The 20,578-nt window shown below is 49.6% G+C and overlaps 1 protein-coding gene across 4 annotated transcripts in view; it reads left to right on the top strand.

Moving 5' to 3' along the window:
- The window catches only part of LOC144156175 (sushi, von Willebrand factor type A, EGF and pentraxin domain-containing protein 1-like), a 112,384-nt gene that overhangs the window by 13,558 nt on the left and 78,248 nt on the right, over window positions 1-20,578 (top strand). For all 4 annotated transcript variants that reach the window (XM_077688036.1, XM_077688033.1, XM_077688034.1 and 1 more), the window contains exons 6-9: window positions 329-523; window positions 3,307-3,428; window positions 4,990-5,266; window positions 6,735-6,944. In XM_077688036.1, the coding sequence (XP_077544162.1) occupies window positions 329-523; window positions 3,307-3,428; window positions 4,990-5,266; window positions 6,735-6,944 (804 nt within the window). The remainder of the gene's footprint in view (window positions 1-328; window positions 524-3,306; window positions 3,429-4,989; window positions 5,267-6,734; window positions 6,945-20,578) is intronic.

Genomic DNA, 20,578 nt, shown 5'->3' with positions numbered 1-20,578 from the left:
TTAGTAAGCGTGGTTACGGTGCCTGTTCAGGGCATGCGTGCTGGGAGGCTACATACAATACAACCCCGTTCTATGCGACGCAGTAAACGGAGCTGTGCACCCTCACGCCCGCCAGCTCACTTCGCTTCTTTTACTGTCTCGTACTTCACCCCACCCCGCTCTGGTGCTGTGTGCATGCTCTCCCCGCTCCCCTCCACAGTCTGTCGGTGGCCATACGCGCCGAAAAACCTACACTGTAGCCGATGCTTGCCTTACAAGGCGGTCTTATAAGGAGGCGCCTTTTGATTCTCCGGGGTGGCGGGATGAATCGGTGTCCCGGTGCGCGCAGTGGTTCGCTGCCCGGCGCTGCCGCGGCCCGAGCACGGCGGCGTGTGGTGCAGCCGAGGCCGCCACTGGGGCAGTCGCTGCCGCTTCTACTGCAAGCCTGGCTTCGGGAGTTCCAGCGAGCGCATAGCCACCCGCTGCGCCATCCACGACGGCGCCCGCGTCACCTGGACACCCCACTCGGCGCCAGTCTGCAGGGGTGAGCCTCGTTTGCTGCGGGTTTCGATCACAGCTGACGAAAGTTGCAAAGAACAATACAAGGAGCGAAAAACTCCTACAATACTACTCTTAAAAACTCCTTGCGCTGCTCATAAGTGACCGAAGAAGGATCCCATCGTCAGAAAGTTTAACTTTGTAGCCTGTAATCTCTTCTCGCCCCAGTTGCATCACATCCGGAAGTGAAAAATTCTCGCAGTAACGCTTAAAATTTCCCCCGCCGTGGTGGCTCAGTGCTTAAGGCATTGATTGTTCTGCAGCGGGTTCGAGGGCGCCGGTTCGAATCCTAGCTGTTGTGTCCCTTTCTGATTGCGGCGAGGAAGCAGAGCGGCCCGCCTGTACGAGATTTCGGCGCACATTAAGTATTCAGACACCATGTTGCGCTTGTCATAGCTTCCTGGTGAAGCTTCTGCAAGTAAAACGATGCGCTTTAAAACGATTTCGAAGCGTGCTGGAACGTAATGGACTGACCTAGTTGGTATTCCATACTTAATGGAGTTGAGCGCCAAAGCACACATGGGCGAAGACGAGGCACGAAGGTGCTACTCCAGCTGAATTTTAATTTTCAATCGCGATCTTTCCTAAGCCTCACAAAACAGGTAAAATGACAACAAAAAAACTTCGAATGTTGAAATTTTTAAAAGAACATGAAAAATAAAATTCACTTATCGTCAAGAGAAATGACATTCTTTGATATTCATGACGCACGTGTCGGCGACATTGGTGACTGTAACGCAGGATCCGACGCATGTGATTACATTATTTCATATTTTTGTCCTGATTTTATGTTTTGTGGTGTTTATAAAGGAGCGTGTGTGAATATTAAAATTCAATTGTAGTAGCGCCCTTCTGTCTCGTCTTTTCGTCGTCCGTGTGTCCTTTTGCGCTCAACTCTACCAAGAGTGCCGAGACGTGCGTTATCAGAGAAAAAAACAACAATAATTTGAAAGCGGAAATATGGCCCAAGACACAGAAAGCTGACAATGTTTGTTCTTGGATTGAAACAATCGCGTGGTTCCGGAACCTTCATACATTCTGGTACTTTCTCTGCATGTTGACATATTCACCTTGCCGTCCTTGGAACGCAGAGCCGAGCTTTTGTGTCAAAGTCCATATCTGGTGTTCGCGTTCGATAGTACGTGATGCACGAATACACGAAAAGGCGAGCGAATTACAACCCAAAGCACCGGCACCAGAAAGGTTATCAGCACTGCGATCGTTTTCTCGCGTTTACTTCAATCCGTCTTCTGTTTCCGTTTCAAACATTGTCATTTTATTGTTTGAGTATAATGGTACGCCGGGAAATGCATGTGCAGCTTTCCCGCTCATGGCAGTCCTTTCAACAGCGATTACTTTGCAGTTATTTAGTATAATTGAAAGTTATTTTGCGCTGCTAATACTGGGGGTGAAAACTTGCTTTGCGCACGGTTTAAAGACTTGCACGTTTTGCGCCTAGGTTCCTGAGCCATGAAAACTATCCCATAGAAATGCATGGGGAGTAAGATTTGACGGCGAATTCCACATAAAATATTGAGAATCCTGCAAAGTTCTTCTAGTATTTTCATCTCCACGTTGAATTCTTACTATGCTCCAAATTTCACTTTCCTGAAGTGGTTTTCCTAAGTTCCTGAGAGGTCGGAATTTTGAGCGAGAAAGCTGGGTATGGTGCCCCTACACACACAAAAAAAGGCGTAAATTGTCAGGAGAGGCCTTACTGGATGATGCACGACGCATATACATTTCAATGTGCCGTTTCAATTTGATAAATGTCTTCTTGCACATTTAGCGTTGATTTTATCGCATTGGTGCGCCAATGAGATATCGCATTGGTTATCGCATTGGTTATCGCATTGAGTTATCGCAATGTCGCAATTATCGCAATGAGTTATCGCGTTGGTGCGCCAATGAGATAACTGGTTCCGTAACAGTATTCACTGTATGGGCATATCATTATAATTTGGACGTTTAGAAAAGGATCCTAGAGCGTTTGAAAGCAAAACTCATTAAAACTATCTCGTATCCTCCTCCGTCATTCTGCTTGAAGACCCCGTCTCTGAAGCTATATTTTTGAAGTAGTCACATTGCAATTGGCCTTCAGCGTGCGAAATTTCGGCGCTTGTTTACAAAAAAAAAAAAAAAAAGAGAGAAAGAAAACCATGCAGGCGGCTTCAATTAATCCCCATGGCATTCTCGTACGGCACATCTGAGCCCGGGTTTAGCTTTGGTAAGGTAAAACTGAAATAACCCTGCCTGAAAAAAAGTTGGGTAGTCTACCAGTCACACATCATGCAATAATGTAAGTGCGCACGCAGAAAGGCATATCCGAATAGAAAATGCCTGTTTCGGCCGTCAATTTTCCGGCAGAAGCACTATTTGGGTGCGTCGGTTCATTCTGCAACGGGGACACGCAGGAAGCGCCAGGCGATCGTTGCGAGGTGTGTACCTAGGTAAATCTTGGTCGGCCCTTGCGATTTTGCAGCTGGGAGCGTGACGGCGAACCCAGAAGTCGAGCCTCACAAAACGACGAACACAACATGAACAGACAGCGCACGCAGTAGACAGTCGGCGTTTTGTTTGACTTTTCTATTTTTATACTCCTGTCATGCAAGTTCAAGTGTTCAATCTGTTGTCAAATGGTGCCAACTTTGTTCGATTGTGTTTAAATCGCACCGTTTTCCTCTTCTTTTTTTTTAAATCAGATTCATTATGCTTTACATACAGACATAGAAAACCAACGTCATTCCACCTTCGTTCGTAACGTTCCAGGCAAGAATACTCCAAGGCCTAATCCAACTACGAACACCGCTGTTCCCTCCACGGCTTTGCCTTCGACTGCGCCTTCAACAGACGTCGGCACAACCTCTAAAGCTACAAACGAAGTACCTTCCGTAAGTTTTCTCATTCGCTTATCGTTGGATTCGGCTGCAAAGAATGCGTAGGCTGTTAAATATAGTTATGGAAGCGCTTAAGCTTCCTCTTATGATGTGGGAATGCCTGAGCAGCACTTCTGGTTTAGTTGTGTACGTATATCTGTCGATGGCTATGTTGACGTCGCTACTATAGGGTTAGTTAATCAGCCATGATCCTCTAGCAACAGCTGTCACCGCCACTGGTCAGTGTTATCTAACGGTTATGTTGATACCGCAGCCAAATTGAAATTGCTAAATCGGCCACGAGCTTCCCACAGCTGCTATCATCATCGCTGGCAAATTTGCCTATGTGGTTATGTTGTTGCGCGTTCAACCTTAACGTTAGATGACCTTAACGTTGAGCCTAACGGCGCCCCAAGCAACGTCAGAATCATCATACCTCAAGCTGCGGGTACAGGTTGACGACGTTAGACCTCAAAGCGTAACATTAAGGTTACCGTCGGGCCTTCGCATAGCAATTGGAGACGCCACGCCACCGAATGCCCCCTTTCGCAGGAACCGAGTACGTCAAGTCCTCGCGTACTCCTGTTAGCTGCCAATGGGGAATTTCGATTGCAGGTCTCTGGCTACACGTAACTAACGAAAATTTCGATAGGTTCTGGCCACGTGAATCTGAAGATGTCGCTTTTTTGCCTGCTAACCCAAGTAATCAGAAGAGGTCCCTTAGAGAGTTAAAGGGATGCGGAGCTTATAATTAATCATTACGTAAGGACACCTGCTGTGGGTGATGTTTGGTGTCGTATGACAAAAAATAACTTTTATCAAACGAGGCTAACGGTCACTTATGTAACGACTGCATAGTCGTATCACTATTGTTACGTGCCACAGGCCAAATGAGACAAACGATGGTTGGTAGTGAATCCGTGACCATGACAGCACCGACGCCAGCTGCGTGCGACGCACTGCTTCGTCCTCATCGGGGATCCCGTCTGGCGCTACGCGCCGCTGTCTCCTTTTTCCTCCTCGTTGCACTGACTAATGCAAGTCTAGTGAAAGGATTAGTGATAATTCATCTACAGGAGCTTCACCTTACGTCGAGGCGTCCTTGGGCAAACAAGTGAGGATGCATGGGCAAGTTAGGATACGGTCAAAGGAACGAGACCGTAGCTAACCAAACCACCGAATGGTGCACCGAAGCGACTGAGCAGCATGGTTCACGTAGCCGGGGCGATACCAAAGAAAAAGGAAGGGGAAGTGGGCAAAAAAAAAGCGGCACATGAAAACCTTTTAGCGTTCATCAAGATATGCTTCGCATATAAAACGGAGAACTTGTCTGCGTAACTGCAGTGCATGCAGTGGCTATGCCTGCTAAACTGGGCTTAGTTCCTGAAAAACCCCAGAGCACACTAAATTTGGCATGTCTTTGGGAGGAATCCGAATTGCCGTCCTGGCCATTCTCTATGTACCCGGTCAGACGAGGGGCTTACTTTCTGCCTCTTCTGGCCTAGGCTGGGTAAATGGTGCCAAACTCCGGCCATGCCCACGCCGTTCATTTCGGACGCGTCTTCCTCCCGCGCAGCCTTCGGGCTCCCCTCGGCCGCCCAGGCGCTGGAAGAAGCTGGCTTGCCGCTGGCCCAGGGCCCCGCTGCACGGCTGGGTGTGGTGTGATCGCGGCGGGGCGCGCAAGCCCCGGGTCGTGGCCAGGGAGGGCACGCGCTGCCGCCAGGGCTGTCGCTGGGCTCCGCAGGAGGCGGTGGCGCACTTCTCCTGCGTTGCGGGCGCCTGGCAGGGGCGGAAGCCACTCGTCTGCGCCGGCCCGCCAGCCGAATCGACCGAACTGCCGCCTCCGACCACAGGTTTGAACCCCTCAAGATTGTCACCCACTGCACTTTTTCTTCTAGTTTTGTCAGTCGCCATGCGGACACTTCCGAATGGTTTCGCCTTTGTGGATCGGCACATAAGGTGCCTGTCCTCGTGGGCACCGAGCCTGCGCAGTTCGCCGTGGGCGAAATCCGGAGGGCTGTCGGAACTATAAAAAAAAATTAAAGCTTACGGGTTTGCCGGTTACCGCTCACTGTGTACAAACTGCCATGATAGATCCGCTGTACTTTAACAATCCTCGCAGGACAGACAGGGCAGTATTACTTCAGGCATCCTAATGAAGACTAAGGCGCGAGACATGCAAGTTTTTTTTTTTTGTATTTTGAAGGCGTGTGGAAACGTGTACCGTGAAACGTCACATCAGCTATGGAAACGGGTAGTGGACAGCTCCAAACTTCAGGTCTGCAACTATTTCCTTTTAAACTGCTATCCAGTTGTAAGCTATCAAATAGTAGTCAATATGAACGCAAGTGGCCTGTCATATACCTAAAACTTGTTTGAAAGACTTATCTTCCACGCAGAGCTTCGCGTTCAACGGAATTGCTGAGCTCGCTTTTATGAACGAATGCCTCCCCCCCCCCTTCCCCCGTCAGCAAGTTTTCAAGATCAGGCAGCAACTTGCGCTCTTAGCGGTATTAATTTTTGGTAGTTTACGAGCGGGTACGCAGTTGCAGACCTGAATATTTATAGCGCGCCACTCCCCCTTAACAGTTATTTCGCGGGTGTGCAGCCGTACGATATACGTTTCGGCACACCTCCCAGACATTGAAAACGTGCACGCCTGCACTGGTATTTGTAAAATATTCATGCCCTTTTCATTCTGCGAAAAAAATCCCGTTTAATTAGAGCAGCTCCAACGCGGAGGTTGTTTACAGCCGTAGCTAGCGGCGGGAAAGGCCCTTCTGCCCCCGGACGCCCGCGCGACCGTTGGCGGAGCTGTAATGACGCGGCGGCTGCAGTCACTGAACTTCCAGTGGCTAGCAGCGACGGTAAATTCGTGGTGGCGTGACACCTTTAGGTGTCCCACGAGCCCTATTGTGCCTTCGTGTTTGGCCTGGAATGTGTCCACAGCATTATTCGTAATCAAAAATAGTTGACACGTATGAACCCACTTCACCGACGATTGCATGCACATTATGGTGTTTGGTATATGCTATCCATTAGCAGGCACTGTGCTGGCTGCGTCGTATCAGCAAACATACCGTCGCCATAAGCTCAACTCGGCGTCCAAGGGAATTAGAAATATACCACGCCAAAAAAAGTGCCACATAGTTTGTCCATGTATGATTAAGATGCAGCGGCCATAGGGGTCGGCCCATACCCGGCTTTGCTCGTCACGAGACGCCTAAGACGGCAGCGTGGCAAACAGGACGAATTAGAGCAGGCATGGCCGCCTGCCTAAGAAGCGAGGTGCGCCACCGCGGGCTAATGCGTCTTTTCCAGAACGGGTCCCCCGAGGATGCGCGCCTCCTTTGGCGGGCCCCGAGCAGCACGGCCTCTGGAGCTGCGGAGACGCCGGGCTCTTCGTGGCTCCGGGAGGGGAATGCGTGTTCGCCTGCCACCGGGATTACCACACGGACGAGGACAGCGCGCGGCTTTCCGTGCGCTGCTTGGGGGACCGCTGGAACCACACGGCGGCGCCAGTCTGTAAGAGTAAGACCGTTAGCTGTCCACTATGCCCCCTTACCGCTCTCCAGTGCGCGCCTCCAGTGCGCGCCGTGTGTACACCGAAGCGAGCCGGGAAAGGAATGTGTTTGTACGCGAACACCGCTCTTACTCTAGATGTGCCACGCTGTATACATGTGTGGCTGCTCAAGTCTGCTTTTTGCACCTTTTACCCGTGTCCTCGAATGGGCTGCAATCGGACGTCGCCGCGTAATAACGAAACAAGACAAGTGCTTCAACGTGTTAGTTGTGAGAGACTCGGTTACACCGTGGCAAAAGCTGGTGCGACGCAAGCCATAAACCCGCTTCCGTCATCCGTTTACGTTCTTTGGAGGCGAACTGTTTTCGTTCGCTAAGTAGGCCGGACGACCCACTTTTTTGCCACCTCGGCCGAGACGCCGGGCGAGGCGAGGCACCCGTAGCAGAGGGCCTATACTAAATGGATACGTGTCGTCGTCCTCCGACAGAACACGCGCAGAGTTTCTGGACTCAGGATTGTCAAAACGAAACCTCTTTTCACCGTGTCGAGACCCTGTAAGCTTTTAGGTGGCATGTCTGCCTGGACGATGTTGGCTAGCATTTGTTGTTTTGTACATCTGTCTTTTTTTATCACATCTAGTATGTGCCTGACTCAAAAAAAAAAAAAATCGGAGGGACAGGGAAGGGGGTGGCATTTGTACGGGCTTAAATCACTGAATTCCTTCCCTACTAAATCTAGCTCCTATACCCACGGTGGTGGATTACCGGCTAACACGAGAACATTCAGTAATTTTGCGAAGGCGCTACACTTGCAGACGTTCCACTTCCCTTTCACATCAGTCTGAAATTCGAAGGCCAATGTCCACAAAAGGAAGAAAACGCCGAACAGTAGTCGCACGGGGGTCGTTGAACAGAACCAACAACCACCGAGAGGTTGTTGCCTGGAGGTATACAGATTCCGTCTCCATACGCTGCAGCGCTGCAAACAACCAGACTCAAAATGCCAACAAATGCCACAAGCTCGCCTTTCGTTATCTGGCTCTCGTGCTGAAGCCCGCAGGCGCATAACACGGGAACGTAAAAAAGTGATATGGCCTCGTAACATTTACAGACATGTCTATGTAGCTGAAGAAAAAGTACAAACTTGCCTGAAAGAAGTGGAAAAATGGTGGCAGATCGCTCTTTCCGCCGCGCGCAATCGAACTGCACGGGACAGAAAAAAGAAAAAAGAAAAATAAGAAACCTGCCAAAGGAGCAAGGGAAAACGGAGTGCGGGCGTTTCCACAGTCATGGGCATGTTACCGAAAAAAAGTAACAGTGGTACAGTGACAGTTACCTAACCCAAAAAAGTAACTCTGTTACAGTTACCGTTACGAAGTTTCCAAAAGTAGCTAGTTAATGTTACTGTAAAAAAGTAACGTCGTTATTTTTCCGTTACTGTATGAAACTAGTTATTAGATAACATGATCTAGCTTATTAAATAGAGACGTACGAAGGCATGGGGGCCCATGGCAGCGGTTGCACTTGCTCTGTGTCGACAGAAATGGTTGCCAAACGTTTAGGGAAAAGTACGAACGCCGAGGCCGAACTTATACTATACCGAGCTTGAGGACAGAACAGATGAAACAATCAATGTCAACTAAATTTATTTTCACCTACAGTGTTGTCGCTTGACCGCCTTGCATAGTGAGGGAGAAGGGGAAAAAGGGGATGGGGGTGGTGGATCGCCGGAAACAGATGTGGGAGTACCTCGGTCGTCGAGGTGTTTTTGAAAGATACTAAAAAAAGTGGTGCGTTAGCATTTTATTTCGTACTCGTCGTCGGAGACGGAGACCAATTTGAGCTATTGCCGTAGCGACGTTTGTCCGTAGACCCTCGGAGTCGTTCTCCCGCCCCAACCCCCAGCCTGCCCCACCCCCGGAATGAGCCAAGGTTATTTCCAAAGGGAATAGAAACTGAACTGGACGCTTTACTGTTTTTTCCTGCGCCCCCTGTCACCTCGACCGGGAAACACTGTTCCCCCAATCCCAGCCCGCTCCCATCGTTTGCTTTGAGGCGTATGCCGAACGAAGCCCGCCCAAGTATTCTTTGCGCCCACCATTCACAAACAGATGTAGCTGCAGTATTCGTTTATGCCCGAGCTCTGGAAACGAAGTCGCGAGGCTTTCTAAGAATATTTCCTCGTGCAGCGGCAGTGTGGTCAGGCGTCTACCGGCCAAGATGCTGGGTGGTGTGTTGGCGCCGTCGTATGCGTGAAGGGGCCTGGAATTCATTACTTCCTCGACCTCGTTCGGGCACTGTTGACAGCTCGACGAAGCCTCTAGACCAGGGGTTCCAAACACGTGGTGCCAAACACGGCAAGGGGTCTCAAAAGCGCACAATGATCTCAAGCAACTGCGACTTGTGAATCGAACACTACAGTGCGCACAGGGCTCGACGAGCGCGGGGACGTCGAGAGACTCCCCGCGGCGTTTTATGACCCCACAAACGGGGCTCCACGTCGCTAATGAGAAGGCGACGCTTTGACCGGAGTTTTCCAGGCTTCCGCGAAAGTGCAAAAGATTCAGTACGTTGTGCAGTGTTTGTGGATGTTTTTTTTTTTCCTCTTCGCCTTTGTGTCAAACACTTGTACTGCGCTCCAGATGTGGCGAAAATGGTGCTGCCGCGCATCGTACTCAGTTCTGGTGTCAACATGCGTCCACGTGCGTGTCGCAGCGTTAATTATGGTCTGGGTGAGAGCGACATCGCCCTGCTGACGGAAATACTGCAGCTCATACCTAAAAAAATTCCCCCGCATTTCCCCGAGGGGGAGAATGTGAAAGTGCGAATGCACGGTTGTCGGCCCGCTTGCGGCGCTTGCGCTCGGCCCCCGCAGCCCACCGCCTCGCCGCCTTCTCTTCCATCTCTTCCATCGGGTTTGTAGTATCACGTGTACACCACGCAGTTATCAAGCCGCTATAACGCCGCTGAGTCGCCAACGCACGCCGCTGACGACGTAGTTTGAATGCGTTAAAGATATAAGGCGCGTCGCTAACACTGATATCACCGTCGCGTCCGTGGCTTGGTCGGTAGAGCGTCGCGCTGCGGCCGCAAAGTCCTCGGATCGAAACCTGGCGCCGGATGCTGTTTCTTTTTTAAATAAAGAGGAGCACTGCGGACGCCGCCGCCGCCGCCGCCGGCGGTGGATGGTTTTGGGTCGCTTATAAAGTGCATTCGCACTTAAAATTTGGAGCCCTTAGCTGACCGCGTGGGACACCACGCACACGTGCAGGCCTAAACATTTCTAGTCCAGCTGAGCTGGCATCCATGAAGTAGGCGAAGGCTTTGCAGAAGAAAGTCCGAAAAAGTGGAAAGCGCTTGTACATGGGCCGTTAACGAGTGTTGCTGTTGGATAATGTTTTTATAGAAATGAAGTAACTGTAACGGTATTTCTTGTTACAGTTACTCCATAAAAAAGGTAAGAGTTACAGTTACAAGTTCCTCTAACTTAAAAGTAACTAGTTACAGTTACAAGTTACTGAAAAAAGTAACTAGTTACCGGTAACGCGTTACTAGTAACTAGTTACCGCCCAAGACTGCTTTTAACCGCGTTCGCAGGCCGACCGCACAGGAAGCCATCCAACGGATCGGAACCGCCGTCTCAATTGGAGACGATGCACGAATAGTACAGTTCCCACTATTTATCTCGGTTTATTTTTATTTTCCTTCACTTCGGTTTTTAATGTTAGATTTCGCATGGCCGCGCGCACTGTATGGGGACGTTTGTGTGTAGACCTGTATGTGCATAATGGAGTTTATGTGCATGGTTGTATTTATTACTTGTCTCCTAAAACCCGCTTCCCTCTATAATTCTGCATGCCCAAATGGTACAATACATACATACATACATACATACATACATACATACATACATACATACATACATACATGCATGCATACATACATGCATACATACATGCATGTATGCATGTATGTATGTGTGTGTGTATGTGTGTGTGTGTGTATGTGTGTATGTATGTATGTATGTATGTATGTATGTATGTATAGTAATTCGGAGATACAGGAATACAGCGTAAAGTCGTCGTGTGCTTACAGCATATAACGGCAAATACAGCCAAACCCGGTTATAATGAACCCGGATAGATCCAAGTATGATATACATCGAACAAAAGCTAATCCGTTACGAAAATGCATGCGAAGCATATTCCTTATAACGAAGTTCACATCGGAAAAATCGAACTCGGCGCGCCTACAATGATCACCGAAATGCATGCTCTCGGAGCGGCGATCGAGATGCTGATTGGCTGATTGGCCTGCGTATTATTGCGAACTCGTAAAAAAATTCGTTGTAAACGGGTTCGGCTATATCGAACTACAGTAATTCCTCGCTATAACGAAATCGCTTTACTCGAAATGTCGCTTTATTCGAAATTTCTTCTGGTCGCAACCCAAACGCATGCATTTTAGGCCACATTACTCGAAGCCCACGAATTGCTGGACCCGCTCAGAAGTGGCGAGCGGAGGCGTCGCCTAGCGGCTGCGACTAGAGCCGCTAAATAAGCTACGACCTCGCGGCGAGTCAGTTGGTCAACATGGCGATTTTCTCGAGCCATTCATGCTCGCTTCGCGCCATCTGACTTTAGACAAACGGTCCAAATGCGCGGTAGGGTGATTGAATTTTGTTCTTAGGCATTAGTCGATGGCGTGGACGTGACGGTGCGCGAACACTGACCCTCGAAGCACAGAATTAGCAGTGCCGTCGACAGCGGGGCGCCGAAGAACTCTTGTTTGCAAATTCCACGGCTGCATACTTCGCGAAAAAAAATGCCCAAAACCGATAAGTTTTCACGATTGCGCTGCGTACCCACAATGAGCGGTTAATCGTTTTTTTTTTTTCAGCTCAACAAAAACAACCTCTGACTCGAGCTACGGAATTTGCGACGCTTTGCAGCGCAAGACTCTCGGAGCGTTCCGTGACGCCCGCACCGTAGCGTTCCCCTATAAAAGTGGCCACTGCCTACTCCTCTTCATTCGCTCTGCAGTCTGCGAGGCGTTCGGATGCCAGTCACTGCTTGGTCAAATTGTAGAAGGGATTCCTCGCGCCCTGCAAGAACATGAACCAGCCAAAGCTCACTGCCTTGTTTGCACCTGAATAACGTTTCGCTTCGCTGAATACATCGTGCTTTGACTCTTCATAGTTGCGGCGCAATTAAAGTTGAACTACTTTAGCTTTTCCCGAGTGGTCGCTTATATCGAAATATCGTTTATAAAGATATTTTTCGCCGTCCCGCTGACTTCGCTATAACGAGGGATTACTGTATTAGATATATCGAACTAATCGCGGTGCATATTACAGTTCGCTATAACCGGGTTAGACTGTACTTGCATATTCTTAGACCTTCTGGTTTTGTTCTCTTTGTGCGCGAAGTTTATGCCGCGGGGTACGCCGCTAGAGAAATGCGCAGTGAAAGCAGACCTGTAGATAAGAGATCATGACGCCGCGAAGACCCAATAAATTCATTTATTTATCTACTTCCAACGGAAGCAACAGGTATAACTGCGACTGCACAAACAGCGAGTGCGGCGGCTCACAATTTTCACCGAGTCCAACGAGAAGAGATATATATAGAGGGGGAGAGGGGAGAGAGTGGGGAGGGAGAGAAAGACTTCATTCAGGATCAGGTGGTGGTGATCCGGACAGCCGTAGTCCCGGCTATCTTCCGAAGTGCAAAGATACAGCGCCTTCTTGATGTGGCTTACCAGAAAGAGCTGGTCAGGAAAGAAAAGGTGTCTCTATTAGCTCACAGTTGGCCGTATTTTAAAAGTGGAAAGTAATACGCCACAGGCGGACATATCTGAAAAAGTAAGTTTAATGGTAAGCCAAGGCAATGTTGTATCAGTGCCAGTTATTTGCTGAATATATTACGTTTGATATAGCCTGGCTATATGAAATAGCTAGCTCTGTGACAGGAAAACTCACGGACATGCCTCAGTTTTTTCTTCTACGTATCTTCATTTCTTAAATGACGCTGCAAACTGATTTTCTTTAAGCGACGCATACGCACGCACGCGCATGCGCACACGCGCGAACACACCCATGCCTGCATTTGTTGGCACACTGCTACTGCTGTTTCGCCGGTATCGGTGCGGCACTACGTGTTACGTCCTCACGATACCGCTGTACAATCACCATATTTGCTTCGGAGCACGGAGAGAGATTTGTTACGTCAGAGCACTTTCCATCCGACATTTAGGAAAGAGGCGCCAAATTTAGCGAAACATCCCGTCTTGTGCTGTGATGTTTTCTGCCTTTACTCATGCTCAATGCTTGGAATTTGACTCGCAGACGGTTTGCACTTTGACTCTTTGAGCTTTGACTTTGACTCGCACGCACATGGGACTCTTGATCGCAGGGGCTTTGATTTTGACCTTTCGCCAATTCATTTAGCAGAAAGAAAGCTTCGCATTTGGCTATGGTCGTCGTTAAACGGGGGGCGTGCAGGATTTTTTTGTCTAATTTTGCACTCCTCTCCAAATCCAAACTGCTTCGACCGTGTCAGAATGGCACAATTGGATAGACGTCGGCTTCATAACGCGAGGAACCCCGGTTCGATTCCGGCCACGGCAAGCGTTTTTTTCTTTCACTTCACCCACGATCGTACTCATCGTGAGAGAAAGTTGGCTTTCGTGCAGTGCGTTTTCGACGCTACACACACCATCAGCCAGACATAGAAAGACTTTAATAACAGTCGATTAGCCAACCGTCCTCAACGGATGCTTTGGTTGGATGGCCATGCAAGATGAATGCTGTAAAACATGGGAGCTGTGGTTGGGTACGTGTCGTCGTCGCAGCCTGCTTCTTACGTACCGAGGAAGGACCACTTCGCTCCTTCATAGAGTTCAGCCCACGAGGAGAAAAGAAAAATGCAAGGGCGAAGCCGAGCAGACGCACAGACACGCTAGCTTTCAAATAACTTGAAAAATTTCTTATTCGGTGTTAGATTTATCGATGTTACTTCCTTCATTACGTCGATGGTCCGCACATCACCCGATGAAAGCATCTCGGCCAGGGAATGTCACCACCAGTGCCTCCTGTTACGATTGAGCCCACCGTTGGGCTTTGTTTCAACACTCCTCGGCTGTGCGGCGAAGCCTCCACCACGTGCGCCTTTCAAGCCGCCCCCCCTCCCCCGTGTCGGTGACTCGTGCTTTCACGTCTCAACAAGCCTGGGTCTCTGGCGCCTATTTTTCGGCGCGTTTCAAACTTCGGCGGTTGCCGACAAGGCAGGCTTCAACGCGTCCCAAGGACACAGAGGCCCCGTATCCGCAGCGGCGAACTCCTCTCTCCCCTCTCTCGGACTCGGCGTGCGGCGCTACTACCGACTGCTCACGAACTCTGGAAAGTGTGTGGTGTGCGTATGTGACGTTCGTGACGCGTGTGCAATCTAGAGGGAGCGCTGTTTTGACCGTTGGCGCTTTTGGGTATAAATACGAGCTCCTCAAGCGCTATACGCCTCGAGCGCTGCCTGTAGGGGTGCCACTGAAATCACCCTAGCGGCCCGTTTCGATCTCCGTCCCGGTCCGCACCGTCGCCGCTGCTTTTGCGGCATGTTTACGACTGAGATTTACCGTTCGTGGGCGTTGGAAATCTGCCTATGTGGAGCAGTCACTCTGTTCGCAAATGGGGCGTGTTTCCGATAGTGTAAATGTTTCTGATGAGGTTTTAGTGTGGTGTATTCGGCCTGCACAAGCGCCAAATGTGTTTCACAGGCCAGAGTCGCGGAACCGGCGTATGCGTGGAGCTGCTGGTTGTAGTTACACTGCCCTGAAATTTACTAACAGTGTCTCCCTAACCAGCGTTTCCTCAGATGTTCATGCTACGGCTCTACACTACGATGTAAATCGGTTTTGTGCACTTACATATTCTAGCGGAGCACTCGTACCTGAAAGCACGCCAGTTACGTTTGCCAATACCATACTTCATATATCGATCACCACCATTTACGAGCCAGTGTGTCTTAATTTAGCGAAGGTTCAACGAAATCACGATGGATAATTCAGAATTATATTTGGGGATCAGCGCACGATAAAGGGTCGTCTTGTGAGGTTAGCGCTAGTAAACATTCATCTGCTGCATATATCCTCCGCAAGCGGCGTGGAGACGGGCTTAGAATATAATCTGCGTGCGCGAGTGAACGCTTCATCGAAAAATCGTCATATGGCGCAGGGAGCCTGGAGAATAAAGCACAAACTCAAATCAGAGGGCCTTATCAGATACCACCCTCTTCCAATGACAACTTTCATCTCTTGTAAACTGCCTACTCTGTATACTTTCAAAAATGCGTCTGTCTAACGATCAGTTGTTCGCCGAAGTCGAAAAACAAAAGAAAGTGAACGCGAGATTTGTGTGTGTGTGATTACGAAAATGTTCATTGCTCTTCATTTCGCTCCGAATTCGTACACGTACAGCGTTCCCCTATCCTCCCCCAGACCATGTCTCGCGAAACAGCAGTGCATTTCGCGTCTATAGTTGGTCTGGTGAGTCCTATCTGGCTTGAGTTTCGACGAACAGCATATCAGAAGCAGCACTCAGTTTTTTTTTTTCATTCACGTTAGAGCTATTCTGTTTCTTTTCGACTTGCACAGCATTTATTTTTCCGTGGTTTCATTAACTTTCCTTGGTTCTTGCTATAAGGCATGAGTAGGCACATATTTAACTAAGTACTGCCTTGTAATATACTTAACAATTTCGCATGGCTTCTATTCATATAAAAGGCATTAGTTATTGTCCGGGATAGGGTAATCACATCCGCGAAACATATTTCTGGGAAGTGTATATTCGAAACGAAGCCGCATTCGTTATCGGCGCAGCAAAACAAAACCAACTTCTCACTGTGCCAGTATCAGGTCTAAGCAAGGCGACAGTAGAAATTACTTGTGCGTGACTTATTCGGAGGTGACAGTGGTGATATGCTGCTGCCGTCGCCGACGCCCGGAAGAGCGGCGACGAAGCGCACAGAACCGCGTCCCCGGGTAGCTCTTGTTGGCGTTCGAGTACTCCACGAAGACCCACCTGCTGTTTAAGTGACCTAAACGTACTCTTTGCTTATAGACGTCCCCATAACAAGTTTTATAGGGCGCGGAAATGCGAAAAGAAGCGAAGCAGAACTGAAACACTGCACGAGCCCCTATCAGCCGCGCAGGGCAAATCCCGTAAACGCCGCGGAGAAGCGGCGACAGGCGGCGCAGCGATCGCGAAGCTCGATGCGTATAACTCATTCCTGTTTGAGCAGAGAATCATTGCTGTCACTCTGCTCGAGTCCTGTACAGTTACCTCGCCCGTCAGGGCATTGTTCTTTGGCTTCGGCTCACCTCCGTTACGTTAGCCTACGGCTTCTGGACTTCTTCACGGCTGCAACAGCGGCTGGCCGCTCTTCACACCACGCTAGCAAACGTATGTCGGAGGCGACGGAGATCGGCTCCGACACGTCTCGTGCTTTCACGTCTCCACAAGCCTGGGTCTCTGGTGCCTCTCTTTCGGCGCGTTTCAAACTTCGGCGGTTGCCGACAAGGCAGGATTCAACGCTTCTCAAGGACACAGAGGCCCCGTATCCGCCCTCCCGGTTGGGGAGGGCGGATACGTTGGGCTTTCCCGGTCGCAACACTCCGCATCAAAACGAGCGGCACTGGATAAGCGAGCACAAAACAATCTGCGGCTCTCTGGCAGAAGACCACTACTGATAACATGGATTTATCATTGGCCACTCTGATTCTTTGTTTCTTTTTTCCTTTCTTTCTTGAACTTTTGACAACCAGAAATTGCCAAGGTGCTGAGGCAAAAGGACACTACAATAGTCACCTGAGCACCTGACAGCGCAAGCGACAGGAACAGATCCAACTATACATGCCTCAATAAATACAATTATGCATACACTTTTAAGGCACATTCCCACTGGCGATTCACCTCGTCGCGCGACGAAACGCGACGTCGCAAAGCGATGAGCCGGCCGTCGCTTTTCGTCGCTTTTCGTCGCTTTTCGTCGCTTTTCGTCGCTTTTCGTCGCTTTTCGTCGCTTTTCGTCGCTTTTCGTCGCTTTTCGTCGCTTTTCGTCGCTTTTCGTCGCTTTTCGTCGCTTTTCGTCGCTTTTCGTCGCTTTTCGTCGCTTTTCGTCGCTTTTCGTAGCTTTTCGTCGCTTTTCGTCGCTTTTCGACGGCAGAGCAGATCGCTCTCAGTCCGAATTCCCTCGTCGCGCGACGGCCCCGCAAAACCGGATAGCCAATCATGGACGCGGAGTAGGCTGACGTAGCCGGAACAAAACGTTTCTTTACATCCGGTAATGCCGGCTGCGGGCGGGCGAAGGCGAGCCGCCGCCGCCACCGCCGCTGGGCTCGCTCGGCCAGCGCTTGGCCCGCTATCGCTGTACCCGCCGGGTCGGGCCGGCAAGCAAATTCCCGTGCGCTTCGGTTCTTTGGTCAGTGGCTTCAGCGAACACGTGCACCAATCAACGAATAGCGTGGGACTCATCAGTGTAAGTAATCATAGTATAGAGCTAGGTGGACAGCGAGACGGTAGGTTGACTTGCAGCCTCTTCGTGCTTCTAGCGGCGACTGGTAAATACGCGTACAGTTCGGAGGCGTCAGAACTTTGCGCCTGTGAAAAGAAGCGAAATTTGTGGGCCGTGATGCGGGTGTTGTGGCGTGAAAGCAAGCGTGTGCATTTCTTCGTGCAATAATATGTTGAAAAGAGCCTTCTTGAGTTCGTTATTTTCTGCTCCTCCCGCAACCCGCAAATGCTTCCGGCATTGTTCCAGGTTAGTAGCATGTGTTTTAGTTTGATTTCTACCTGCTTTTATCGCGTAACATCATTTTCTTTGACTGCGAATGGTTGGCGCACCAACGAGGTCGTACAAGTCGGGAAGCAGCTGCGCTGAACGCAGTCGCATCATCTCTCATCGCAAGTGCGAACACCGCCTCATGGCCTCATCGCGCGACGCGCGCCGGCGGTCGACGAGGCAGATCACCAGTGGGAATGTGCCTTTAGCGTAATAAACGACAGAAATATTATATACTACAGGTATATAACTGAAGAGAGATCCACACTTTTCTTGCGTAACAGAATTAAAATAAAATTACCGTGCAATCACTCCGGTTTTGCAAAGGAAACAAGAATAGCGTAAACATATACACAAAATTAAAAAAAAATCTTACACATCACGTAGAAATTAAAATTGTTTCGTTTGCAATGATAAACGCATACTGTAATTCCAGTCCAGTGTTTTGCAAGGTGGTACGTGCAGAACGTCAAGAACAGTTTGCGTGCTCTTTTTTTTTTTTTTTTTGCAGGCGTCGTGTTATTGCATACATGTGCCACGAACAACGTCGTCAAGAGAAACGCCAACAACGGTGGGAACAGAAACCGATACACATCGCGCTATGCATTGGGCGTGAAAGCGCCTCCCATGCGCTGCTATTAAGGGCTTTTTAGGGCTTTCCAGACTAAGGGCTCTCATTACAACGGAGAGAGAGAGAGAGAGAGAGATAGAGAGAGGCAGAAGGAAAGGCAGAGAGGTTTTCCAACATGCGTACGTCGACATGCTACTCTGCAGGAAGGGGAACGGGGAAAAGACAGATGAGTAGTAAAAAGAGTAGTAGGTGAAAGAGGAAAAAGAAAGAGAGGGTCATATAAAGGGACATGTGGCGTAGCATAGACTGACCGCTTAAGGGGGAATATAAAGTCTCGGTGACGCCAATATCTTCAAGATGCCCAAATAACGGATCCAGGACTTTCCGTTGAGATGACGGAGAATGCCATGGTCCAAGTAGCAGGCTCAGCGTAATTGGTCCAGGGTGAAGACATGTGATCCTTTGCTCTAACCGACTCCTTGCGTCAGTGTAGGCGGAGCACTCTAGCAGGACATGCTCGACGGTTTCGGGGGCGCCACAGTTGTCGCAATGTGGGCTTGTACTTTGGCCTATGCGATGTAAGCAGGCACTAGTGAACGCCACATTAAGTCGCAGTCTATGAAACAGTGTTTCTCGCCGGCGAGGTAGCCGTTCTGGCAGCCTCAGTCTTATCCGTGGGTCAATTGAGTACAGAAAATCATGATGTTCCGGAAGGGTCCATAAGCGGTTTCTTTCTGCTAGAGCTAGGGCCTTGGTCATGGTTGAGGCATCATTTTTTATAAAGAAAATCTTTCTTTTGTTTTTCATTTCTAGGCCTCTGCGTGCAGCCTTATCTGCTTTCTGATTTCCTAGGACACCAGTGTCCAGGGAGCCACTGAAGGGTTACGCGATGGCCAACAGCGTAAACGAGATGGTGCAGGTATTTTACTTCGCGCTGGATGTGGTCGTGGATGCTGAAGCAGCTAGCAACGTCGGAGGCTTTGTAGGGCGGCTTTCGAGTCTGTGAATATGGTCCAGTGTGTCGGTGGCTGAGGAAGTATGTACTGGATGGCTTCTTTAATTCCATAAAGTTCAGCTAGCGTGGACGAAGTCGCTCGCTCAAGCCGGCATGACAGTGATTTGTTAGCTGACGGAATAAAAACTCCTGAAGAACTGCGCTTAGATGTTGCCGATCCATCTGTAAAAATATGGGTCGTTGCGGAGTAAAATTTGTGAGTATGGGCAAGTGTAAGCTGAAGTTGGACAGTTTGGGAGATGCGCTTTTTTGAATCAATTCCAGGTATAGAATGTTTTATGGTAACAGGTGACAGTCCATGGCGGAAAACCCAGTGGCATGGTCTGCGGTGCTTGATTTGGCACGGAAGCATCAATTGTCCTTATTGTTCGTCCAAAGCTGGAAGCGTCTTGATCCGCACTGCGAGCCAGGAAATGGGTTGTGGCATGTAGTCTGTACCTCAATTAATTTCGTAGCGTCTCTTGAAGCCGCAACACATCCATGGGCAGGCAGCCAGCTTCTGCAAGAGTCCTAGAACATGACGAGCCTGTAGGGAGACCAAGGCACTTCCTCAGACAGTTGTTCCTTGCCGCTTCCAGCTGTTTTCTGCTTGTCGGGGACAGTGTCTGCAGGACGGGAAGGCTATAGCGCAAGTTACTATCAACATATGCCTTGAAGAGGAGCACCGCAGAGCGACAATCACTGCCCCAGCGAGTGCCACAAAGATATCCAATAATTTGGGATGCTGCTAAAATTCGCGTGCGTAATCTTTTTACTTCTGGGGACCAGGAGAGGTTTCTGTCTGACAATTCCAAGGTATCTTTGGGTGCGTACGTAATGCAGAGGCCGGCCACTGAGGATTAGAGGGTATCGGTCCATTCTCTTGCGGGTGAACGCCATTGCGACACTTATTTCGGAGGAAAGATGGAGTCCTCTCGGCGATAGGTATGCCGCTATTCTTGAAAGAGCCTTCTGCAGCTTCTGCTGTGTGATCCGACGCGATCTTGAAGCACTCCAAACACAGATATCATCCGCGTAGAGTGTGACTTTGACACCCCGGGGAAGAACGCGTTTAAGGTGAATAAGCGTAAGATTAAACAGCAGCGGGCTTAAAACTGCTCCTTGAGGGACGCCTCTATTTAAGTCGTAGCATGGTGTGGGGTCTTCTTCTGTGCACATGAAAAGCTTCCGTCCGTCGAGATAGTTCGCAATCCATGCATATAGCCTCCCTCCTAAGCCGAGTGCA

This window comes from Haemaphysalis longicornis, unplaced genomic scaffold (assembly GCF_048455015.1).
Source record: "Haemaphysalis longicornis isolate Haplotype H1 unplaced genomic scaffold, Haemaphysalis longicornis Haplotype H1 scaffold_1, whole genome shotgun sequence".
In the NCBI taxonomy this organism is placed as follows: domain Eukaryota; kingdom Metazoa; phylum Arthropoda; class Arachnida; order Ixodida; family Ixodidae; genus Haemaphysalis; species Haemaphysalis longicornis.
This window is presented reverse-complemented; position numbering and strand designations above follow the sequence as displayed.